General features: G+C 63.2%; 3 protein-coding genes and 1 long non-coding RNA gene across 5 annotated transcripts; 1 reads left to right on the top strand and 3 right to left on the bottom strand.

The window, feature by feature from the left end:
• Window positions 1-437: 437 nt before the first annotated feature.
• Window positions 438-4,664, bottom strand: CCM2L (CCM2 like scaffold protein). The gene is given in 11 exon segments (XM_054218428.1): window positions 438-970; window positions 1,204-1,342; window positions 1,487-1,634; window positions 1,802-1,865; window positions 1,994-2,129; window positions 2,224-2,559; window positions 2,561-2,679; window positions 3,422-3,605; window positions 3,693-3,776; window positions 4,103-4,270; window positions 4,560-4,664. Coding segments are annotated over 11 exon segments (1,689 nt in total). The 5' UTR covers window positions 4,590-4,664; the 3' UTR covers window positions 438-689.
• A 3,620-nt stretch (window positions 4,665-8,284) lies between these two features.
• On the bottom strand, window positions 8,285-16,392 carry XKR7 (XK related 7). Its single transcript, XM_054218409.1, has 3 exons — window positions 15,962-16,392; window positions 9,615-9,814; window positions 8,285-9,514 (listed from the first exon to the last, which is right to left on the bottom strand). Exons 1-3 carry the CDS (start codon window positions 16,390-16,392, stop codon window positions 8,562-8,564), a joined length of 1,584 nt encoding a protein of 527 aa, XP_054074384.1. The 3' UTR covers window positions 8,285-8,561.
• A 2,596-nt stretch (window positions 16,393-18,988) lies between these two features.
• On the bottom strand, window positions 18,989-22,437 carry LOC128916538 (uncharacterized). 2 transcript variants are annotated; one of them, XR_008469006.1, is made up of 3 exons: window positions 22,342-22,437; window positions 20,564-20,712; window positions 18,989-19,454 (listed from the first exon to the last, which is right to left on the bottom strand). It is a non-coding gene; the product is annotated as an uncharacterized LOC128916538 (long non-coding RNA). The 2 variants fall into 2 exon arrangements; XR_008469005.1 differs by having other exon boundaries at window positions 22,115-22,371.
• On the top strand, window positions 21,445-23,164 carry PDRG1 (p53 and DNA damage regulated 1). Its single transcript, XM_054218406.1, has 5 exons — window positions 21,445-21,603; window positions 21,723-21,798; window positions 21,953-22,027; window positions 22,370-22,450; window positions 22,764-23,164. The coding sequence occupies exons 1-5, from the start codon at window positions 21,520-21,522 to the stop codon at window positions 22,844-22,846; spliced, it is 399 nt and encodes a 132-aa protein (XP_054074381.1). The 5' UTR covers window positions 21,445-21,519; the 3' UTR covers window positions 22,847-23,164.
• The last annotated feature ends 882 nt before the right edge of the window (window positions 23,165-24,046 follow it).

Here is a 24,046-nt window from a genome sequence, read left to right as displayed (position 1 = left end):
TCCTTTTGTGAAACGCCGGAGGCCCCGCAGCTGGCCGGGTGACGCACGGACGTCACTCACAGAAATTGAGGACGGCTGCTCAGGGCATTACCTGCATCTGAGCATCCCCCAGCCCCCAGGTTAGCTGTAGCCACCAGCCCCCCAACCCAGCACACCCTCAATGGCCCCCCATGTTGTTCTGAGCTCCGCGGGATCCTGCACTGCCAAAAGCATCCCCTGGGCACAGCCTGGCATGGCTGGGAGCTCCTCAGCTCTGGGAGTGACCTGCATATGGCACTGGGATGGACAGGGTGCCCAGACCAGCAGTGGCACAGTGCCTGCCAGGGCTGCAATCATCCCCCCACCCCAGCTTGCCCCCCGCCACAGCAGTCCCCCTACCCTGGCATGGCCTTTCCCCAGGGAAGAACCTGCTGCACTCCCAGTGCTGGCATTTAATTGCAATCTGCAGAAATTACAGCACATGGCATTGCCGGCCGGGGGCTCCCCCACTGCCAGGGCTGCCCTGTGATGCCATCAGCCCTTCTGAGAGCTGCCAGGGTGGTGCGAAACCCATGTCGCCTCCCATGGTGACAAACAGGGGGACAACATCCCCTGTCCCAGGCACTGTGGCAGAGCTGGGCACTTGGCAAGTCTGGGCTTGGAGGTGCAGCACTGTGTCAGCAAGCAGGGAGCTGGGTTTTGGCACACCCTCACAGGTAGTTGTCCTCTTCCTCCTCCTCCTCCTCTTCCTCATCCCGTGCCAGCGCCTCGATGTCGTGGGTGATGTCCGTGATCATGCGGTTGAAGGACTCGGACTCTGAGCGCAAGGACCAGCTGTCGTAGCTGCGCACGGCCGAGGCCGATGTGTTGCTCATGCTGCGCTTGATGCGGCCAAAGCTGTCGGTGAGGATCCCGCCCTCCCGGATGCCAATGCTCTCCAGGAAGGTCTCAAAGTACCCGATGTCTTGGTCGGGGATGAAGGGCCTCATTCCTGCCATGGGCACCGTCAGCCTCAGGGTGACCCTGCCCAGGCGGGCAGCGCTGGGGTGTGATGCCACCCAGCCCCACTGTCTGCTTGCAGGGGGGCTCATCCCATCCCATCCCATCCCATCCCATCCCATCCCATCCCCTGCAAGCAGTGAGGTCGCAACACCCCCAGGAGCACACCCAGCAGCAGCACCCTGCCCCCAAGGGATGCATGGACATCACTAGGGTGACACTCACCCAGGAGGAGGAATTTCCTGCGGTCCCCGTAGAGGCGCAGGAGCTCCCCGCAGTACTCCTGCACCGGCGTGCCCAGGCGGTACTCACGGAGCAAGAGGGCAAACTGCTGAATCTCCTGCGGTGACAGCTTGTTGCGCAGCTGCGAGGACACGGGGACAAGTCGGTACTGGGGACACCGGCAGTGCACAGCCCCAGCCCCCCCAACTCCGCACCCCACCGGCTACTCCCTGGTGCTGGGGGCTCAGACCCTTGCAGGGTCCCTCCCCTTTCCCTGTCCCCGCACCGTGACCATGTAGTCCTGCAGCTGCTCCAGCCCTGCACTGCTCTGGTCGCTGCCGCTGCAGGCAGTGGCCAAGCTGTGGTGGGACTGGTGGAAGGAGGGTGACGAGGCGCCACTGTAATACGCTTCGAAGGTGTCATGGGAGCCGTTGCTGCAAGAGAACGGGAGTCAGTGGGTGCTGCCACCCCTTGTGTGCCCACACTGCACAGCACCCACCATCGGGCAGGGCTGGGGCATCTCTGCAGCTGGGACAGGCACCCAGCTGGGGCTGGGGCACCCACCCCAGTGCAGGGGCACCTTGAGGGGAGCCAGACTCACAAGGAGCTGCAGCAGCTGAAGTCGGCGTCGTAGCCGTACGTCCCGTCCGTACGGCAGCTGTCGCCTGGGGAGGGAGAGATGAGGTCTAAGAGTGGGGCCAACCCTCTACCATGGCACCTGGCCAACACACCCCTGTCTGTCAGGCCTGTGCCACCCTGCTCGGCATCCCCATGCCCGTCCCCAGCCACTCACTCCTGCTGGAGAGCCAGGGCCGCGTGGGTGTGGAGGTGTAGTGGTACCCGGCGCGATCCACACACTCGATGCTCTGGTCCCCATAGATGATCTGGAAGACCTGGCAGATGAGCGCGCAGGACTCTTCGCCAGCGTCCTGCAGTGGGAGGGAAGGAGCACGGGTGGGCTGGTGGCCATGTGCCGGTGGGTGGCCATGTGCTGGCAAATGGCTCTGTGCTGGGGCCACTCACCCTGTTGGGCACGGCGAGGATGATGAGGTTGGAGTAGGCGTCGGGGCAGGGGTCCTGAGGGTCCAGGGGGTTGCTGCCGGCGTGCCGCCGCTCCCAGCTGCCGAAGCCGGCACCACGCTCCCAGCTGCCGCCGACGGTACCGGCCCGCCGCCGCTCCCAGCTGCCGCCGCAGGGCTGCCGCCGCTCCCAGCTGCCCGAGGGCCGCCCGCGCTGACGCCGCTCCCAGCTGCCGCCCCGCCGCCGCTCCAGGCTGCCGCCCTGCCGGCCCTCCTGCCCACCCCGCGCTGCCCGCCAGTCCAGGCTGCAGATGGTGTGCCGCCGCTCCATCGGGCCCCCCCAGCCGCCCACCCTCCGGCCACGAACCTCCCGGCCGCTTCTCAGCCGGGAACGACTCCAGCAAACCGATGGGGGCCACCTCGGGGTGCGCTCCAGCAGGGACCGGGTCCACCCCCAGGCCTGGGGCAGCGAAGGAGAGACTGGGCATCAGGGTTGGGGGCTGCGCTGCCTACCCTGCCTGGCCCCCAGGCACTGGCTGCCCCATCCCACCGGCTGGGAGGGATGCAGAGGGATGGGGGGAGGACGGGATGGGGAGCCCCAGTGGGTTGGGAACAGTGGGGCTGCAGTGGGGCTGGGGCAGGGGGATTAGGGGCAGGAGACTGGAGGATTAGGGGCAGCAGGGCAGGGGATTAGGGGACCGCTCTGTGTGCAGGCTGGAGTTCAGCCCAGCGCAGCCCCCTCCCCGGGGACCCTGCCTGCGGCTGGCAGCTGAGCCCAGGTTTGCTGATCAAAGTGCAGGAGTCCCTGTGCCCCCCTGGGGCTCCATGTGCAGGGAGGGGGGTTGACACAGGGACAGGGGTCACTTCCAGCCTCCTCTCCTCCTGACGTTAAAGGCAACGGGGCTGGGAGCACAGCTGGCACCTGCCTGCCGGGGCAGTGGTGACGCAGAGGACGGGGAGCCCTACAGAGCAGAGATGGTGGGGAGCCTGAAGCAGTGCCCCGCTCCAGCCCCAGGAAAGCAGACCCCCACCAAGCCCCTTGCCGAGCCAGTGAGGGCTTTTGAGCTCAGCCCATGCTGCTGCCCTCACAGGACCCAGCACCTCCCCAGCACCGCCCCCCCTGGGCTCCAAACCCTGTGGCCTGGGGACACTGGGCGCTCGGGACCAGCTGTGGCACAGCTGGCCCAGCCAGACACCCGCACCGGTTTTGAGGATGAGGAGATGCAGGGCGTCATCGCGCAGGTAGGACGCCGCGGCGATCTCGTGGGTGGGGATGCGCAGGATCAGCTCCTCGTTGTCGCGCCAGGTGAGCAGGAGGCAGCGTGCGGAGAGGCTGAGGATGCTGTCCTGCTCCGGCGTCGTCTGCAGCGGCAGCTCCTTCAGCTGCTGCGGGGGCAGAACAAACGCCAGGGGCGTGGGGGCACCCAGCTGTGTAGGGGGGTCACACGGGGGCGGTGTCGGGACCCCTCTTACCCTGGCTGTGTCCAGCAGCTGCAGCACCTCATCCCGGCTGGAAGGGTTCAGGGAGGCTGTCACCCATGTCAGGTGGCCTAAAAACTATGGGGGGGACAAAACCCAGGGCAGCTGGTGGGGGGGTTGGGGCCAGGGGGCTTGGGGCTATGCATCCTCCCCACCCCATGGCCCAGAGCCTCCCCCAGAGCACCCACATCCACACAGAGTGCAGGGAGACCCTGCAATGGGGGCATCCTTCCTGCACCCCCAGCCCACCTTCCCCTTCCCTGGGTGTTACCCAGGCAGGGAGGGGACCGGGACCCTCCTGGCCACCGTGGGTGGTGGCCCTCTGTGTGGTGTGGTGGCCTCGTCACCCCCACCGCGCAAAGGCAGGGACCCCGAGCATCCCTGGGGACCTCCCACCCCCTTACCTTCACCTCCTTCTCCACGTAGTCGTGCAGCAAGATCTGGGGGTCGATCAGGTAATCGGGGGGGTAGAGGGGCACTGAGTGCAGCGGCCGCCGGTAGACGCTGCTGCGGAGCGCCGGCCTCCGAGCCGCTTTGGGGAAAACCAGCCGCTTGATGGGCGACACAAAGCCCTGGGAGGGAGAGCGGGCACGGGGACGCGTCAGCGCTGGGCGTCCAACCCCGGCACCCATGCAGGGGGTCTGCGGGCACCCAGCGCCCGAGGAGGGGCTGGTCACCTCTCTTCTCACTGACCCCAAATTTGCAGCATTTGGGCGGTTTGGGGGGCAGCAGGTGGGGACCCCACCTCTCACCACCACACCAGGGGAGGGTTGCGGGGACACTCGTCCAGTGTCCCCATGTGTCTTGCCCGCTCCCACCCTCCTGCCAGCCCCCCAGGACACCAGCCCCAGGCCCACGCACCTTCTTCCCCTTCTTGGCCTCGCAGTCCATGGCAGGGCCGCGGTGCTGCCTCCCAGCACGGCCGCCCCCACCGCCCCGCTCGGCGCCGCTGCCTTTTCCTGTGTCGGAAACTCCACCAGGATGGCTGGGATGTGAGTTCCTGCCCCTCCTGGGGGGGTGCTGGGACTGGGCTGGGCTGGGACTAGGACAGGACTGAGACTTGGACTGGGGCTGGGGCTGGGGCTGGGGCTGGGACTGGAACTGGGACTGGGACTGGGATTGTGATTGGGACTGGGGCTGGGGCTGGCACTAGGAGTGGGTCTGGGCTGGTACTTGTGCAAAAGCAGGGGCTGAAGTTGGCTGGGACGGAACTGGAGCAGGGGCTTGGACTGGGACTGGGGCTGGGCTGGAACTGGTGCTGGGACTGGACTGAGATTTGAGCAGACGCAGGGGCCAAAATAGGCTGGGATGGGACCGGAGCAGGGGCTGGGGCTGGGGCTGGGGCTGGGACTGGGGGTGCCCGCAGGACCCTGCTGCAGCGCAGCCCCTGCCCCTCACTGCCGCAGGGCTCCCCCCTGGGTCTGGGGCCTGTTCCGCTGCCCCACAGCCCCACATCAGCCCCATCACCATGGGGCAGTGCTGGAGGCTCCTGGCCCTCTCTGGCCCATCCTGCCAGGCCCACACGGAGCCCCGGCACAGGGAACGGCACCGGCAGGAGCCCACGTAGTTGCACCCAGCACCCCATCCCCACGGCCGGCCATGGAGCCTGAGCCCCCCGTAGGTCTGGGGGTCAGCCACGGATCGGGGCCTCCGGCAGGGAGGAGATTGTCCCTGCAGCGCTGGCGACAGGGACAGGGCTGTGTCCAGCGGCTTCCTCCCCGGCACGCTGCATCCTGCCCGCACCCCTTCCCTGCCGGCCACCAGCATCGGCCAGGGCTACTGACACCAGATGGGCAGCACCGCCGCAGCCCTCCTGCTCTGTCCCCCAGTGTCCCCAAGCACCCCAGTATGGAGGGGCAGCATCCTGCCCTGGTGCGGAGCCCAGGGCATGAGCCGGAGGTGCTGGCAAGGACAGGTTCCCGCAGGCGGGGCTTATTGAAATGAATTTAATATCTCATGTTGCAGCAAAATTAAAAATATACAAAAAGTTTGTGGTATACAAAAAAGTCTTGGTACGGACCACGGCCTACCGCTCGCCCCCCCGCCCGCGCCGAGGGTCCCAGAGAAGAAGGTGGCACACAGAGTATTTACAGTACGTGACAGTGGCCGCCAGGTCCCGGCACTGGAGAGGGGCCAGAGACGTGGCAGAGACCCCCCCGGCAGCCCCCGCTGGGAACGAATGGCCCCAGCCCAAACCTCTCCCCGCTCCCTGAAGCCGGGAAGACCCTGCTGCCACCCCTGGGATGACACCCCCCCAAGGACCAGGACCCCCGTCCCCAGTGGGAGCTCAAGCACCCCTGGAGCTTCCCCCATCCCACAGCGCCTGGCTTGGCCCTGGCTCGGTCCCCGTTGCCATGGTCCCATTGCTGCCACTGGCACCAGGGTGCTGGGTAGGTGGCACCACAGGCCTGGTGGGTGGCAGGAGGGTGGGCTGAGCCCTGGGGCTGGGTCCCATGGCTGCCCTGTGCCCCCCGCATGGCTCAGTGCCACCTGCCGCTGCTGAGATCCCTGCCCACAGCAGCTCAGGGCTGAGGGTACCGTGGCTTGAGTGCATAGAAAAGTGTCCCTCTGTCCTGCCAGTGCAACCCCCGTGTCCCCACGCAAACCCTAGGGGTGAAGGGTATGGAGGGGGGGTACAGATTGCCCTGACTGGCAGCTCCTCTCTGCCCTTGGGGGGATGGGGAGAGGGGATGGGGCTGGGGGGAGCCAGGTGAGCTGCCCCACACTGGTCCCTAGTCCCCATGCAACCCAGCCCTCGTGGCTCCCCGGCTCCAGAAGTGGGACCTGGCAAGGAGATGCCACCACCTGGGCACCCATGCGGGGGCTGCAGGTGAGCCCCGGCCTCAGCCCGGCTCCCCCGGCCACTGCCCCTGACCTTCCCTGAGGAAACGAGACCCTTCCGCAGAACCACCCTGCGCCCAGAGCTGTCCCCGGCAGGGTCGGCACCCACCACTGGGGTCTGCCCATTACTGGCGGTGAAGGAGGGATACAGGTCGCAGGGGGCCCGGCCTGCTGCCCATCCCCCGGCATCCTTTGCACCCTCCTCCAAAAGGGTTTCCGAGGCTTCCAGTTAGCACCAGTTAGCACCAGCGACCCCAACGATGGCCCACCCCGGCCTGCTGTCACCCCGGCCTTCCAGCTACAGAGAAATGGGAAACAAAAACAATGTGATGCCACCAACAACTGCCACCCTGTGCCACAGGGATGGGCACCTGCGCCATCCTTCGGGGATCCCACGCCCCGTCCCAGTGGGTGGCAGCCAGAGCCGTTCCCAGGGGCAGCTCCCCCACAGCAGCCCTCCCCGTGGCCGGCGCAGTTTCTTGTGGGGTTCCTCGTGGGGTGGCACGGTGGGGCCGGTGCGGGGATGCCCACACTCCCCTGCCCAGGGCTTGGCACCGTGGCACAGGGTCAGCCAGGACCGGCGTGGGGGGCACGGGGCGTGCGGGGAAGGCACAGGGACCGTGGGTGCGGGGGGCAAGGGGCCGAGGTGGTGCACAGCCGCGGGGTCCGGCAGCTCCCCTGCCCTGCGAACCCCTGCCACCCCCTGCACACACACACACATGCACACGCACACGCATGGACACGCCTGGCCCTGGGGGGGCACAGGGTACATTCAGCACAGCCCTTCGGGCGGGCACACGCCAACGGATCCGGGCAGGACCAGGGGACACATTCAATCCCAGAGCCCAGGGCAGCCCCGCTCCCCTGGGCAGGCAGGGGGGCAGGCAGGGGGGCAGGCAGGGGGGAAGGCAGGGGAGAGCAGGATCCCAGCTCACATTTATACTGGGAAGCTGGAGGGGGCTGATGCCAATGCGGGGATGGATGGAAATGCTCCCAGGTGTGAAGCGGTGCTAAACCCGGGAGGGGAGAATGGCTGTGGGGTGAATCCCGCTTTGGGGAGCCCTGGGAATGCTCGCAGGCCCGCACACACCCCCCAGCAGTGCCAGCCAGGCCCTGCCTCCCCCGGCCTCAGCGGAGGTAGAAAATGTCACACAAAATGTCACTATTCAGGTGAAAACAAACCCGATGAGATGAAGCAGTTCCCATGGGGACTGGGGGGTACGATGAGGGGGAGCCATCCCCTGCCACCCCAGCTGGAGCCGGGGGCCCAGCTCAATGCTGGGGGGATCGAGGTTGGTGCCCACTTGTGAGGGGCTCCCCCAGCCAGGGTTTGCGCCCCACAGGACAGCAGGGACCTGTGGAATGGGGGCACGGCTCAAACTCAAGCCAGGGGGACCAAGGATGGAGATGAGTGGACTCCCCCATGGATGGCATCACAAGGCAGGGGGAGACAGGAGACACAGGGGGGCTGGCCGGACCCTGGCAGTCCCCTGCCCCAGCTCCCTGGGGGTGACAGGAGCCTCACACACACCCCAGTGCAGCCACGTTCCAGCCCCACGGCCCTGCCGCGGCACAGACATGGGGCAGCCCCTGCACCTGTGTCCCCACGTGCTGCCCACCTGGGCCATGTCATGCCCCACCATGCCCCAGGCCCCTCGCAGCCCCTACAGCCCCCAGCCCGGGGGTGCCCCCGGTCCTCATCCTGCACCGCCGACCCGGTCGAGCACTGTGGGGCCACAGCACCCACTGCTTTGGGCTGAGGCACCGGTGAGGTATTTTGGCAAGGAGGAACCCCGGGGGGAGCTGGGGTGGCCGCTGCGGGGTAGGACAGGGGTCTCGGCTGCAGGAGGGTGGCATGGGGGGGCATAGCACCAAGAGACCTCCCTGGCCCCCACCCACGGGGCGCTCAGCGTGGCAGCACGGCAGCACCGGCAAACCCAACAGAAAGGCAAATGGCTGTGAAGACGCGGGGCAGCCAGGATGGCACCGGGAGGGCCCTGCCACGGCCCCACGTCCCCTGCCCTACACGGTGGTCTCGTACTCCAGCACCTCCTGGGGAGCACCAGGGGTGCGGTACTGCAGGCGCGGGGTGGTGGGCGATGCGTACTCCAGCGCCAGGATGGTCTTTCGCAGGCGCCGGTCAATGAAGTGGGCGTCCCAGGCTGGGTACTTCTTCCTGGGCAGGTCAATGCGGATGACGGGCCCCTCTGTCCGCGGGGCGCGGGCGGCCGGCGCCGGTGGGGCACAGGGTCTCACCTGGAAGACAGGCACGCAGCTGTCCCGCTCCCCCGGCGCCCCTTCCCGCTCCCCCCCTGTAGTCCGCGGCAGCGAGCGAGGAGGGCTGGTGACGGCGTCCGTGGGGGACCCCGGCACCGGGGCCGGCCGCTGCCGGAAAATGCAGCCCCCAGAGTGGGGGCCGAACATGGGGCCATTGGGATGCAAGAGGCAGTAGTAGATGAACATGAAGAAGATGCCGAGGGCAAAGCTGGAGCTGACCACGCAGACGAGGATTAAGGCGTCGAAGTCGGAGGTGGTCTTGCGGTCATAGTAGAGGAACCAGAGGACGGTGAGGGCAGCATTCTCCGACAGCGTGATGACGTAGTAGATGCACATGCGGTAGCGGCTCCGTCCCTCCTTGACATTGAACCAACAGAAGATGTAGATGATGCCCACCACCATGTTGTAGATGATCTCCTCCCACTTAGACATGCAGAAGTCCGTCTCGCCCTGGATGATCCAGAAGGTCATGATGCACCAGTGGGTGACGATGAAGATGCCGAAGTAGAGCTGGAACACGGAGGCGAAGAGGGCGAAGGCGATGGCACGGGCGGCGATGGTGAAGAGATGCCACAGGATCTGCACCACAGCGCCCTTGTAGGACATGGGCATCTTGTCCTCCCGCGAGTCTCGCAGCACTTTCTGGTAGGAGGCGATCATCCATGCCAGGGAAACCAGCGAGGCCGAGGCTGAGAGCCCTGTGGACACAAAGCAGGGAAGGGCAGTGAGAGCCTGCGGCAGCCCAAGATCCCCCCCTCCAGCCATCCCTGTCCCCTGCCGCGGGGCCGTGTCCCTTACCCTGCAGCGGCTCGATGCTGTTCTGCTGCACCATGATGCTAAGCTGCAGCACGAGCTGGGGCGCGCTCTTCAGGAAGGTCTCCAGCAGCCGCAGCATGCTGATGTCCGCGCTCTCGAACATCATCCGCCAGTAGAAGTGGCGGCGGCGGTGCTCGGCCTGCCACCGGCTCTGCAGCCCCAGGTACAGCGTGCGGAGGTACCTGCATGAGGAGGGGGTGGGAGGGTGAGAGGAGCCCCTGCTGCCTGGGCAGCTGAGCTCACCTCCCCCTGCCCATCCCAGGCATGCCCCGTGACCGCTGCCAACCTGCTCAAGTGAGCAATTCCTCCCTGAGTCGGAGCCACAGAAAGTCCCCCACACCGGGGCTGCAGGGCGATGGTGATGCTGAGCACATCCCTGTCCCACCCCGGGGGCCCCGAGGTGCCGGGAAGGGGCAGTTTGTGCAAAGCCAGCTCAGCACCCTGCTGCCCTGGGACTCACCTGGCCATCACCCCACTACCCACCCGGCCATCACGGTGCCCACTCAGCCGTCATGGTGCCCCCGGTGCTTCTCAAAGGGGATATCTTTGTTCCAGCTGGCACAGAGCCCACCCTGCCTCCCCCTGCCCCGGCCGGGATGGAGGCACCAGCTGGTCGTGCTGCGGTGCCTGCGGGAAGCTCCTGGGCTCTTGGCAGGGCTGCGGGTGCACGCACACACTGGCCCTGGCCATCTGGTTGTCGGACGGGGGTCAGCGGAGGTGTGCGTGGCACCGACGCATGCACCGGCTGAGTCACCGCCACCGGGGACCCCTCCCCACGGCACGGGGCCAGATCCAGGCACCGCAGGAGGGGACACGGAGCCGGACAGGCAGGGCATTCCCAGGCAGCCGGTGTCTCTGCTGCCTCTGGGGAAAGAGGGAGCCGGATGAGGAGGAAAACAGAAAGATGAAGCGGGAGGATGTTGGGCCATACAGCTTCCTCCCAGCCGAGTCAAACCGTCACGCAGAGCGACGGCCTCTCCATCAGCTCCGGGAAGTGCTGCCAGCCGACTCCATTAGCCCGGAGCACAGGAGAAACCCTGATCCCAGCACTTTTGGCTCATCCGTCAGCGGAAGGAGGCAGAAGCCGGCCCTGCTCCCGCTGCAGGGATGACCGGATGCTCCTGCCCCTGGGCTGCACAGCCCTGAGACCACAGTGGGAGCCATCAGCTGGGACCACCGAGGCCTCCGTGACACCCCGCTGCCATCTGCTCCCACCCCGGGCAGCCTCGCTGGCTCACTCAGCGTGCAGGAGGGCAGGGTGGTCATGCTGGTCCCACAGGGCTCCCGTGGTCCTCCCCGGCAAAGCCGCTGATGCGTCATCAGCCCCATCACCACCTGCCCATCCCCTCCCACCTGCCCTGCTGGAAGCCCCGAAAAGCCCTCCTGAGAGCTGGCTACGGGGCAAGAAGTTGCTGTCAGCAAATAACACGATTTTAGTAGTTCCGCCGCAGTTTCAGCGGGTGCCGGTGGCTGCAGGGGCCATCCCACAGCCAGTCCAGCTCCAGGTCCCTGCCGGCTTCTTTGTGCCTGTGTCAAAATGACGCTTTAACCCCCTACTTTGGGGGGAGCAGCTAATTTTAGCCTTTTCTGCAGCCCATCCCTTGTTGCTGCCTCCCTTTCCTTAACGCCCCTTGCATGGAGCAGCACGAAGTGAACCAGGGGGAACACAACTGGGGCTCACCCACGGGAAAACACCGGGGGCAATGACGCCGGTGCTCCCAGCCCTGCAAAGGGGCTCCCGGCACAAGTTCTCACCCTGGTGCCACCTGCTTGTGGCCAGCCAGACCAGTGCTGCCACCACCTCACATGCCAGGCCACCGCTGGCATCGCAGCACCATGGTGCTCCGGCCCCTCTCCATGCCAGGCGCTGCTCCTGGACATGCAGAAGGGCCTGGGGGTGGACCCCCCCTCACTGGCAGGGTGTGAACCGGGAGACCCCCCTAGGGACAGAGGGCACAGCGTGGGGGGAAGGCAATGGGAGAAGCAATGCAGAGCCGGGGATGCCACAGGGCATCACTGATGGTCCCAGGGCACCCATGCGCGAGTGAAACGTGGATGCTGATGACCTCATCCTCTCCCTGTAATCAGTCTCGCTAATTGGGCTCGTCAGCACCGGCATCCTGCCATCTGCAGCGCACAGCAGCTGCCCATGCACAGACCCCAGAGCCGTGCCGTCCCCGGCTCCTCAGCCACTCAACAAGTGACCCGCGGCCCCCCCCAGCTTTCAGTGGGGGCACAATTATCCTCCCATCTTCCTGTCAGCTCCATAGATCTCATTAAAATGAGATTTCATCTCCCATCAACTTGCCAGAATGAAATGTTGGTTCTTATTTGTTATGCATTTGATCATCCCGTGGTGTTTCAGCCCAGAGAAACATCCCCACGCTGACAGCGCACGGTGAGCGCTTACCAACCCAGCGCCACAGCAGCTGCATGGGAAATACAGAATCAATCACTTGAAAAAAAGATCATTTAATTTTCAAAAAACTGATGATGAGGCAGAAACCGACCGCGAGAGCTCTCAGGGCTAATTGCTCCCTCCTTTGTATTACAAAGAGTAATCCAACGAAACCCCTGCAGTGGGAAGGCGGTGGGCTCGGGTGGGTGCCGGGTTTGCTGGAGCCCCGCCATGGCCAGGTTTGCCACAGCCCCAGCATGGCTGGGTTTGCTGTCAGTGTCACCGTTTGCCCCCAACTCCCAGCTACTGACTCCAGTTTTCAAGTGCTGGAAAAAAAGAATTGCAAGGAGAAAAGCCTGGCCTGTTTTATAACCAAATCCACTAATCATCATCCTCAGACGAAAAGGACGAGGGACCCCCCAGTCTAAGAGTGAGCGATACGGAGTGTGATTTTCCTAGAAGGTAATTTGGGATATCATCCCTTAATCCTTTATTTAAAGAAGGAGAAAATTGCTTCCCTGTTGCAGCCATTTTAATCCCTTACACATCCCGCCAAGTCAGGTCATCAGGGAGAGCTGCACGTGCGCCTGGCTGGCACATCACGGCGCTGATGAAAACCCCTGTGTCCCACTGTCCCCACACCCCAACGTGCCCTGGGTCCCCAGGGTGGATGAGAGCAGCTAAGGCCACTCATGCTCAGGGAAAGGCTCAATCTGGCCCTAAAAACCCTCTTGTCCTGCACACCGGGGCCAGGCGGGGACCCCCAGCAAGTGACTGACCCCAGCACTGGGTCCTGCAGCAGGACAAGCTGACATCCCAAAGCTGGGTGCTCCCAGGGCTGAGACAGCTCCTGAGCAGACAGAGCAAAGGAGCTGAGGGGGGAACATGTAGGTCCCAGATCTGACACCCCCCCTGAGCCCACCCCGGGAGCTACTGAGGTTGTCCATGCCCCACTGGACTGACAACAGGACTGAGGGGTGGCACCAGGTCCCCACGCCAGCAGAGGATGGGGGGACACAGGCTCATGGGGGCATTTCAGGGAGGACCTGCAGGTGGAGAGGACACCCTGGGTCTGGCCCTGGTGACCCCCAGGCAGCCAAACTAGGTGTGACCCTGGGTTAAAGAGACACAAGGGCATAAAGGGCACAGGCAGGGCTGTCCCCAGCGCAATGCAACCTGCAGAGACACACCAGCCAACTGCCAGCGCACGGAGGTGTCAGGGGAAACCTGGGGAACGCTGCTGGGTGGGAGGCACACATGGCGTGCGCAGCATCCCTTCCCTTCGGCGTTTCTTGGGTGAAAGAGCTGGTGACTTTTTGCAAGCAGAGTGGATAACATTTCCTGAGTGGCAAAACCATCCAAGAAGCAGCCCCCCAGTGTGCTGCTGCTGCTTACACGAGCACATGGTCATGCAACTGTCACCGTCACCGGAGAGCATCCGTGGCGGAGTATTTGTATGTGCATCATGAACGCACTGATGACAACTAGCTTCAGCAGCTTCTTGCAGCAGCTTTAATTTGGGATAATCTCAGAGTTAGTGCTTGGAGCTGCCTTTGCAGCTGGGAAGCAGCTGTATTTTTGTGATTTGGGGGTCTTTGACACACAGCTGGGGCTCGTGGCTGTGCAGTGATGGATTTGGTAGGGGTGAGACCTGCCGAGGTGATCGCAAGGCAGGGAGGAGGCAGGTAAATCAGGGAAGGGGGGATATTTGGTGAGGGGCATGGTGCCCTGGCCAGGGAAAAGCCTTCCCTTCACATGCAGCATTTATTCAACACTTCTTTAACTACCACATCCACCTGCACCGGATCCAACTGCCCTAATGGGTTTAGCAAACTGCATTTAACTGGTCACCCGAGCTAATCCCAAATCCCGAGATTAGAAAGAGCCTCAGCTGCAGCTTGAGACCAACATGTCCTGGAGGGTCAGTGCTAAGAGTTACTGCTTTAATTGGCTTAAGAGCCTCCGTGGTGCAGCAGATCAGGAGAGCATGGCTGACACCACCGGGAGCAAAGCCCCCAACCACAGCTCGGCCCCAGCTCAGGCCAGAATCAGGCAATTGCACACAGGATGCCAGGGCCAAGACCGGCTACAGGCAGGCTCAGCCACTGGTGGGCCAGAGAGCTCCAGTCCTCTCCCTCACCAGCTCCTCCAGCACATTAAGGCAGAGTCTGCACCCGTCCTACAGCCAGTGTACACCAAGAGCTGCCATGGAGATAGAATGGGATTGAGGAGGGTCAGGCAGTGGCTGTGTTGGGAAGAAAAGGAGTAGGAGCCTCTATAGCATAGTGCGCGCTGCACTGTGAAACAAAGTTAGACATCCTAGGAGCATCCCAGGAAGAGTAGCAGACGAACAAACACATGCAGACAACAGGGAGTGGAGGAGCTCTGTACTACAGTAGCTCAGGAGGGGAAACAGCACAGAAACCTGAGCCGGGAGTGCTGTCTGCTCAGAGCATTGTTCCGGGAATTTGCCATTGTCTCCACTCCCCTCCCAGCACCGGCCTCCCTGAGAAGCAGCTCAGTGCCAGAGCCACAGCTCTTCCCCAGCGCCCGAGGATGGAGCTCAGCGGAACTGGGAGGGAGTGGTGCCGGCTCCACAGCACAGGGCAGGAAGGTGCCAATAAATCATCAGCTCAGGCTTTGGAGGGTCTGCAGAGAAGCAGGAAAAGGGCCTCGAGCCTGCCCAAGTCTGCCAAGCTGCCACTCACCCTGCCTGCACAGCCTGCCCTCCCCCAGGCCCAGGAAGGGGCAGGCAGCAGACATGCAGCCCTGGTGGGGAAGCCTGGCCAGGCTGGAGGACAAATGGCACCTCTTCACCCACGACCCCACAGACCGCGGTGAGCTCTGAGCAGGAGCATAGGGAGGTGCCTGGGAGAAGGATCCGAGCCTGAGGTGTTCGGTGCCCGGCAGAAGCACTCCACACACCCCAGCGCCTGGCTGCCATGGACAGGCAGGCCCCCCAGTAGGCCCAGCACTGCCCAGCCACAGGAACGGCGGGCCTGTGCCATACAGCTGGGATGTGGGCTCCTCAAGCCAGCTCCTGCCGGCACCCACAGCTCCTGCCCACACCCACCCGCACCCACAGCTAGGCTCTGCTGGGGGCTCTCCCCCACCATGCATCCTGCTGTGGCTGCGGAGGAATTGATCCCCATGCTCCCCTAGCCACCTGGGCCCCTGCTGCACTTCGCCACCCCCACCCACTTCCCCCGCATGCCCTGCCATCCCCACCTGTGTCCTCTGTGCTGTACCCTGTTATCCCTGCCCGTGTCCTGCTGCACCCTGCCACTCCCTCCAGCCCCAGACCGGCTCCATGACCCTCATGCCTCCAGACCTGCCCCAGCTGCAGCCGGGGGATGAGGCCCCACAACAGCCCCATCCCCGTCCCCTGGCCATACAGTACCCCCATACCCTTTTGCCTCCAGACCTGCCCCAGCTGCAGCAGGTGAACAAGGCCCCGCAGCAGCCCCCTCAGCCCCATCCTGGCTCCTTGTCCTCCCCACCCTGTCTCTGTGACCCTCGTGCCACTCCCCAGTGCCTCCAGACCTGCCCCAGCTGCAGCAGGGGGATGAGGCCCTGCAGCAGCCCCATGCTGACCGCTCCATACTCCCAGTCCCCCTGTCCCCCCTGTACCTTCAGACCTGCCCCAGCTGCAGCAGGTAGATGAGGCCCTGCAGCAGCTCCATCCCGACCCCCCGGTATCCCCAGTTCCCCCATACCCTCGTACCTCCAGACCTGCCCCAGCTGCAGCAGGTGGATGAAGCCCTGCAGCAGCCCCATCCCAACCATCCCATACCCCGAGTCCCCCCATAATCCCAGTCCCCCCGTCTCTCCCATACCTCCAGACCTGCCCCAGCTGCAGCAGGTGGATGAGGCCCTTCAGCAGCCCCATCCCGATCCCCCCATACCGCCAGTCCCCCCCATACCCTCGTACCTCCAGACCTGCCCCAGCTGCAGCAGGTGGATGAGGCCCTGCAGCAGCCAGACGCAGAGGCGGCAGCAGCCGCGGGGGCCGCGGGCGCTGTCCTTGGTGCTGCCGGCGCTGTCCTTGGTGCTGGCGGCGAAGTCGTAGACGAACCACCTGAAGCTGAGCAGCTGCACCACCAGCGAGGGCAGCAGCACGAAGAGCAGCGTCAGCCCGAACCACCACCGCTGCCCCCGCACGTAGTAGTGGGCCGCCAGCCACAGGTCCGAGGCACCGTCCGCGAAGCAGACCAGGAGGGCGCAGAGCACCCAACAGCCGTCCCGCAGCCGGTACCGCCGCGTCGGGGGGACCGCGCCGCCCCCCCGCCTCCCGCCGCCGCCCTCCGGGCTCTCCAGCCGCACGGCCGGGCCGCCGCCGCCGCCGTCCGACTTCGCGGCCATGTTGTCGGGGGAGAGGAGGAGAAAGGAGGGAGCGGGAGAGACTTCCGGAGGGAGGACGGCGCCGCCGAGCCCGCCCCGGCAGCGCCCGCCCCCGCCGGCCTCGCCCCGCGCCCGCCGGCCGGCCCGGCCCGGCCCGGCCCCGCCGAACCCCCTCCCCCGGCCGGCCCCGGGAGCCTCCGCCCCGCCCCGCCGCTCCCCCCTCCGAAAAGGGCGGCCGCCTCCCAGGCGCCGCCGCGGGGTCCCGGGGGAGCTCACGGTACCGGTGGGCGCCTCCCCGCGCTCCCGCCGGGAAGGGCAACCGGCCTCTCCACCGGTCGGTCCCGACCCCCCGGGCTCCCCGCCGGCAAGGGCCGCCTGGGCCCCACCTAGCCCCCGCCCTGTGCCAGCGGGTGCCTTCCTGCACCCCGGCCCCATCCCGGTGGAGTCCCCCGGGATCCAGATCCAACACTGTCCAACACCCCCACCCAGCTCGTCCCAGGAACTGGAGTTCCCTGGGCAGCTGCTGTGTATCCTTGGGCTCCCCCGGCCCCCAGTCTCAGCCCAGGCAAGACCCTGCTCATGGGTCCAGCCCTGAAGTGGAACAGGGTGGTGTGAGCCCCCCACGGGCCTGGGCGGATGGAAACGCTGTGGATGCCTCTCCTCCACCAGGGCAGGGACACAGGCCACCAACTCCTGCCCAAGACAGCCTGAGGGTATCCTAGCAGGGACCTGCTGGGCTGGACTTGAGCCCTGTTTTGAAGGGAGAGTCACAGCCTTGGGGAAGTCCCCGAGGAGCCCCATAACCAGCTGAAGTGCCAGGGTCTCCGAGACGACATGGGGCACTGGGGTTTGGGTGCACATGTGCCTAGATGCTGCCCTGCTCCTTGGCTCTGCCCCACTATCTCTCTGCCATTTGTTGCCCATCAGAGTTCAAATGCAGCGTGTCCGGCAGAGACAGGCTGCCCTGAGCTGTCTGGCAGTGCGAGGGGCTGGTACTGCCACGGGACATGTGCTCGCACAAGGAGCAGCACTGTGCCGGCATCCCTGGCAGTGCTGGGAAGGAAAGGGCTTTTTGCTCCTTTGTAGGGTGTCTCCAGGGAGGATGATCGCATGCAGGCAGCTGCCTCATGAAGGCAGCTTCAGCCTCCAGCCCAGAGGGACAGACTTTTGCTTGTTCGCTGCATTTCAGGCCCCAAGGCTCAGCCCTGTGTGTCTGCCTGCGGAGGAGCCACGTGCATGGCTGGAGCCTGGCCCACAGTGAGCACACCGCAGCACTCAGTGAGGGGCAGCATGTTTTAGCCCAGGAAATAAGTCAAACTTCCAAACTCTGCCTTGTAGAGCAGCAAGGTCGATCATCACAAACCTAGTGTGAGTCTGGGTTCCTGGCGTACAAAACTGAGGGAAAAAGTAGGGAGGGGGGTAGGCGTTAGTCATCACAAGGGAGCAGAGTCAGGCCCTCGGCGAGGCTCTCCCACTGCTGCATGTATTAGCATGGGTAATATGACTTAAATACCTAACCTTGAGATGCTCCTGACAGATCCCCTCGACAAATGCCTGCCTGGGGGAGGGGAAGTTCCCAGCATCCCAGAGCCCGAAGAAAGGAGCCTTTCATCCACTGCCGGTCAGCGGAAGGGCTCCACTGGCCAGAGTTCCCGCTGACACCTGCCCAGCCCCAGCCCTGTTTGGGTTCAGTCCCAGGGGAATCTCTGTCCTGGCTGGGCAATGGAGCAGAGCTGGTGCTGCCTCGATGGTGGGCACAACACCAGGGAGCGGGGACCTGGAGATCAGGGAGAGGTGGACCCATCTTCCTTCACAGACACTGAAATGGTCCCTCTGAAAGCAGAGTGAAACATCCACAGCCTGAGAACACAGGGACTGTGGTTTGAAGTCTGATTTATCTTAACAACAGGCCCTAGCAGCCACAGGGAAAAAAGAGAGAGAAAAAAAACCTATAAACATCCCTGAAATCTGCCCGTGCAGCTGTCAGCAGGCAGGCAGGCAGGGTTTCTAGCTGCATACATAAAAGTGCTGCAAGGAAGAAAAAGGAACATGCTGAAACCAAACCCTTCTCTTTTCACAACAAAATACACAGCAAAGCAAAGCAGCCTTTGGCGGTGGGCAGGCAGCCGGTCCCTCTGACTCTGCCCGGTTCCTGGGAGTGCACATAAACATGCAACTGGTCCAAATGGACCTCTGGTCCCTGGCCTGAGTCCAGCTTACCAGCAAAAGGCCTGTCCCCAGTGCTGGCTCCAGGAGGAGAAATCCATGATGAGTTGCGTTTGGCTCAGAGCTTGGCTGGGGAGAGGCCCGCAGAGCGCAGCACCAGCCGCCACTCGCTGCCCTGTGAATGTCTTCCTGGTGTCAGTGGCTTTGCGATCCCACTCAGCTGCAGCTTCTTGCATGCCTGTGCTGAGCTGGGTCCCTTGGTACTGGGGAGAACGGCCCCCTCCGCTCCGTGCAGCCCAGCATCCCTGGCAAAACCCTGCGTTCATTGCGCTGTCACTGGCAACCCCAGACGGACACTGCTTCCCTCCACTGCTGCCAGGACATGGACAGCCCATCCCCATCCCATCCCTGCCCCCATGTACACCCTCTCCCCATTCCCATCCCGTCTCCATCCTCATCCCATCCCTATCCCATCCCCATCCCTCCTGCACAGACTTTAAAAGCGCTCCCTCCTCCTCCCCTTGCTGGGCAGCGCAAAGGCTGCTGGTGGAGGTAGTGGGAGAAGGTTTCCAGTCCGCTGAAGGGGACGGTTACCAGTCAGCCAGGCCATGCTTCCCAAGCACCACACCCAGCTCCAAGCTCTGCAGCCAAACCCCAGTCTCAAGAGGCTGTGTCTGTGCACGTGCGGCAGGACAGATGGACGGGGCTTTCACTGCCCACAGAGCTTTTTGTCACTGGTCTGAAAAATATGTCCCCCTGGGAGGTAAATGTAGCTCCAGCTCTAGTTAGGGTCCCAGCACACATTGTGAGAATCAGACGCTCTTCTGATCCCATCAAAGCAACAAGGATCAAATGCTACCTTCATGCCCGGCAGAAAGCTGAGCCAATCACTCCATGATGGATGCTGTGGTGTGAGGCTGCAGGAAAAAAACAGACCTGCATCCCGCATCCCGCATCACATGTCCTGTCCCATGCCCTGCATCCCACTCTGCATCTGACCCCAATGTCCCTGTCCTGCTGAGACTCTGCAGGAGCCAACACTGAGATGGTGGATGGGAAGCAGCTGCCCCCCAACCCAGTCTGTAGATCTCCAGGCAGCCACCCCCCTAGAAAAAGGAGCATTTTCCATCTTTGGCATCCAGCCCCAATCCTGCTGCCTCTTTTGGTTGATGTCAGGAAAAAATCCAACCTGAGTCTGAATCACTCCCAGCCTGGCCAGGATGCTGCGCATAACTGCTCGTTTCCACCACTCGCCTGGAAGCCACCTTATTTTAGCACACACTGCCGCAGACGGAGGAGCTCTCCCCAGTTAACTGCAACAAATGACCTTATGGGATTAGGGCCAGTAATCTTCCAATCTGGGTAATCTCCCTTAGGGGATTATTTGCCCACAGAAGTGTGGTGACCACCAGCTAGCCACTGCCTTGCTCCCTCCATCCCTGTCCCCTGTGGTCCCCATGTGGCCACCCCCACCTCCAGCAGACAGGAGGTGCTGCAGTGCTGGGGGTCACTCCACACCCTTTGGAGAACTTCTTGCCAAGATGAGTCCCATGAAGAGGGCAAGCCAAAAGGTCAGGTCCCTCCCTGCCACTGGTGGTGCTTCCCTCCCCCACCCCACGATCAATGCCTCGGGGATGTCACTGGGGCTTCCACCCATAAAAGCACCAATCCAAAACAGACTGGAGGTCCCTCCACCATCAAAGGGGAAGCAATGGTGTCACTGTCACCACAGGACACTGAGTGGCATTGTCAGGAAGGCAGTAACGGTGTGGAAGGGACTCGGCAGCACGGGCCAGAGTTTATGACCAGGGAGCAGCCCCGGTTGGGTACTGTCATGCTGAAGATCAGTCAGCACTTTCTGGGCAATTTGGGGGTGCAGAACCCCAGGCAACCATGCAGCACATCGTTACCAGTAAGCGACAGGAGCGGGACCAGCACCGACACAGGTTCTGAGCTGGGAACCGGGCAGTTTCACCAGGGAGGAGCAGCAAGGACACAGGACATGAAAACCCGTGTCCCCCATTACCTGCCAGCCCGGGTGGGCTCCCAGGGTTCCTCTCCCACTGCAGAGCTCACATGGTGCGGGTCTGCCAGTCCTTGCCATCGGTGAACTGGGTCTCCCTGTGTCTCTGACACCCCATTTCTCCATCTCCTCTACTTCACAGGTTGGGTGGGCTGGAAAGAAGGGGACAAAAGCCATTTTGAGGGGTGATATTTCCCGCTTCCTTGTAGGCAGGGTCATTCAGGGCAGAAGATTGATGAGGTGCCCTTGGCAGAGTCTTGTCTCTGCCCTGACCTGCCAAAAGGGCTGGTCCTCGCCTGGTGCAGGCCGAGGGGCACCGGGGCCGGCTGAGGGCGAGCCGAGCCACCGGGAACACAGCTGGCTCCCCTCCCCGGGGACGGCAGGCCCTCACCCCTGAGCTCCGGACGAGCCACCCAGCTGCGCGACATGAAATCTGAGCTCGTCACCCCGCGCTTTTAGGGCTCTTTAGTGCGTTCTGGGGAGAAAAAGGGGGCAGAGAGGCAACCTGATGCTCTAAAGAGCCCAGCTGCCTGACAGCGGCACCGAGCTAGCAAGAGGCGAGGGAGGGCAGGCAGGGGGAGGGGGGAGAGGGGACGGCTTGTGACAAGGCATCAATAATTCACACGCCGTGGGGACCCGCGGCGAGGCGGGGGGGTCCCAGCCCAGAGCCCCTCCGGGCTGCGGGGAGCGGGGCTGGGGGCCGGGACCCCCCCGCCGCCGGCTCAGCGCCGCTCGGCCGCTCCGTCCTTCTGCCGGGCGGCGGGTCCCGCGGGGCCGGGGCCGTCCGCATCCCGGGCTTACGGAGCCGGTCCCGGGATCGGTGAGCAGCGCCCAGGGCGGCCGCCAGGGGGCGCGCTGCCACCGGGCCCCTCCCGCCGCGGAACCCGGCCGCGCGGCGGCGGCTGCCGACCGGCGGGGAACGGCGGCGGACCGGGACCGGCACCGGCACCGGCAGCGCCATGGCGAGGGACCCGGCCTTCGTGCTGCGCTACCTGGCCGAGGTGGAGGAGCTGGCCGAGGACGTGCTGGCGGCGCGGCAGCAGGTACGGCCCGGTTCGCCCCCCCGCCCCCGTTAGCCCCTGCGGGCCAACCCTCCCCCCGGTCGCCTCCTTCCCCCGCCGCCGGTAGCCCCGAGCCCCGGCTGCCTCTCTCCCTTTTGCAGATCGTGGACCTGGACGTGAAGCGGAACCGGAACCGGGAGGCCCTGCGGGCGCTGCAGAAGGACCCGGAGCCCGATGGTGAGGTCCGGGCCCAGCCCGGTGCAACCCCGCGGGAGCCCCGCAGCCCGGGGGACGGCTGCGTGACCGGGGAGGAAAGCCCCTCTGACAAAGCCTTCCCCTTTCCCTTTTTTTCTTTCCCTCTTCTCGCCCCACCCCCTCCCCAACCCCCCAGGCAAGGCCATGGTCTGCTTCGGGGACATGTTCATCGAACTCCCAAAAGCCCAGACCAAGGAGATGCTGCGGAAGGGTAAGGCCGGCTGCCCCGGGGACTCTGTGTACAGGTGGTCTTAACCCTAATAAGATTTTAGAAAAAGGGCTGCAAAGGGCCCAAAACCTCCCGCTGGCAGGCGCAGGCAGGTCCTGGCCGTGGCTCAGCTGTCCCGGGCAGTGTCCTGGGAAGCGCCTTTGGGCACGAAGCAATGTGGGGCCCAGCCCCGTGGGCAGCAGAGCAGCGGGTGGGACCCCAACAGAGCTGGGGAGGAGCCCTCTCCTGCCCCTCGGGCCTGGGCTTCCACACCGAGCGCCCCGCAGAAGGTTCAGCCTTCGCCCCAGAGCTGTCACCTCCTCACTCCTGTCCCGCTTGTCTCAGACCAGGAACATCTGGATGAGGAGATAAACAACCTCCGGAAAGAGCTGCGCCTGAAGGTCAACCGCCTCTTCGAAGCTCAAGGTAAACGCTCCTGTTCTGGAACCTTCTCAGTATCTGGGAGCAGACGTTGTGTGTCAGGAGGAGGGTCCAGAAACTCCTGAGCTCTGTGCGTTCCTGTAGCCCCTTTCCCGTTGGCTTTGCAATTCCTGCCCTGCTCCAGCAGTATCGTACGGCTCCTGGTGTGGAGCTGTCACCCCCCAGCACACTAAATGGGCTCCCACATCACTTCCAGGGCTGTCCCTGCCCTCCCCGCAGCCCCTCTATAGAGTTTCACATGGACTGCTTCACTTCTTTTGTAGCCAAATCCTGATTTTTTTTCTGTGTGTTCTCTCAGGTAAAGCTGAGCTGAAGGGATTTAACCTGAACCCCATGACTGCTGAGGAAATGAAACTAATCAATCGCATCCTGGAGGGCTGAGGTGGCCGGGCCATCGTCACGTCATTGGGCTGGCACCCCTGGAGCTCACACTGCAATAGCTGCAGCTTTCGGGGTTTGCAGGAGGACATTGGCATGGCCAGAGTCTGCCTCAAGTGAGATCTCTGGCAGGTGCTGGGAAGCGTTTGGCTCCTTAGCTATGACACTGCAGTTTTCTTGGATCACAAACCCTTTCCTGCTCCTTGCTGGAGCTCAGGTGGCGGAGCCGTACGGAGGCACGGGCTGGGACACAGCGATGGGCAAACGCCTGTGGCTGGTGGAAATGGGATTATTAAAATCAGAGCAGCGGAGCATTCCTAACTCTGTGTGTCTGTTCCTTGTTGGGTTTTTGTGCGAGTGCTTCTGGAGTTTGGCTTCAGAGTTGGTTCTTTGTTGTGCTGGGAACAGGAGTAGGAGGAACTGGGACTCCACAGTGTGCCCGAAGCACAGAAGAGGAGTTGTGCGCGCCTGTGGTATTAAAACAAAGCCAAACTATACATCTGAAGCACGTCAAGAATTTCTTTAAGATTTGTAGGGAGGGATAGGGAGAGGCAGCATCCTTTTATTCTTGCTTGGAAAACATGTTCTGCTGTTAAGTTGTAAGGCGAGAGACCACAGAAAAGAGGTTTTCAAAACTAGATGAAGGGATAAAACGTATGTATATTTAAAAAAAGCAGCCTGAAGAGGGCTGAGCAGCAATAGTCACAGAGCCTGTCTTGTAAAAGGACAACTGATTGGTTTCTTCAAAGGTTTTAACATTATGCTACCCTTAGTCTGAAGCACAACTTGGTTAAGACCATAAGAAGATTTTTTAAAAAAAAAAATCATAATTAGAAATGGACTACAGTAAGTTTTATTTTTTTTTTCCGTGTACAGGAAAGTGTCTGAGACCTGCTAAGCCCTTTCTTTTTTTCAACTTCTGTAAAGATATTTCTGGATAGAATTTAAAAACTTTAAATATGGCAGTTGTCCTTCTGTCTCCAGCTCTTTAGGTAGCTCACCTGTTCTGTCAAACCTCACACACGTAACACAGAGGCCTGATCCCTTGCTCTCCTCCCTTCTGCACAGCCGTGCAGAACTTTGAACATGGCACCACCGTTTTCCTGGCTCCCTGACCACCCTCCAGCGGTCCCTCCTCCAGACAGCCTGGCACTGCCTTGTCCGGTTCCACACGTTCTTCAACTTATACATAGTTCCAAAAAT

This window comes from Rissa tridactyla, chromosome 12 (genome assembly GCF_028500815.1).
Source record: "Rissa tridactyla isolate bRisTri1 chromosome 12, bRisTri1.patW.cur.20221130, whole genome shotgun sequence".
NCBI classification, from domain to species: domain Eukaryota; kingdom Metazoa; phylum Chordata; class Aves; order Charadriiformes; family Laridae; genus Rissa; species Rissa tridactyla.
Note: the sequence above shows the minus strand (reverse complement) of the source record. Positions and strands in the feature narration are given on the sequence as shown.

What these genes read in the sequence shown, in the direction of transcription:
- PDRG1 (XM_054218406.1), top strand. Translation starts at nt 21,520, where the DNA reads ATGGCGAGGGACCCGGCCTTCGTGCTGCGCTACCTGGCCGAGGTGGAG. An exon ending in TGCTGGCGGCGCGGCAGCAG is followed by an intron (nt 21,604 to 21,722) that starts GTACGGCCCGGT and finishes TCCCTTTTGCAG; the next exon opens with ATCGTGGACCTGGACGTGAA. An exon ending in GAAGGACCCGGAGCCCGATG is followed by an intron (nt 21,799 to 21,952) that starts GTGAGGTCCGGG and finishes CCAACCCCCCAG; the next exon opens with GCAAGGCCATGGTCTGCTTC.
- XKR7 (XM_054218409.1), bottom strand. Translation starts at nt 16,392, where the DNA reads ATGGCCGCGAAGTCGGACGGCGGCGGCGGCGGCCCGGCCGTGCGGCTG. An exon ending in CAGCTGGGGCAGGTCTGGAG is followed by an intron (nt 9,815 to 15,961) that starts GTACGAGGGTAT and finishes CTCCTCATGCAG; the next exon opens with GTACCTCCGCACGCTGTACC. An exon ending in CAGCATCGAGCCGCTGCAGG is followed by an intron (nt 9,515 to 9,614) that starts GTAAGGGACACG and finishes TTGTGTCCACAG; the next exon opens with GGCTCTCAGCCTCGGCCTCG.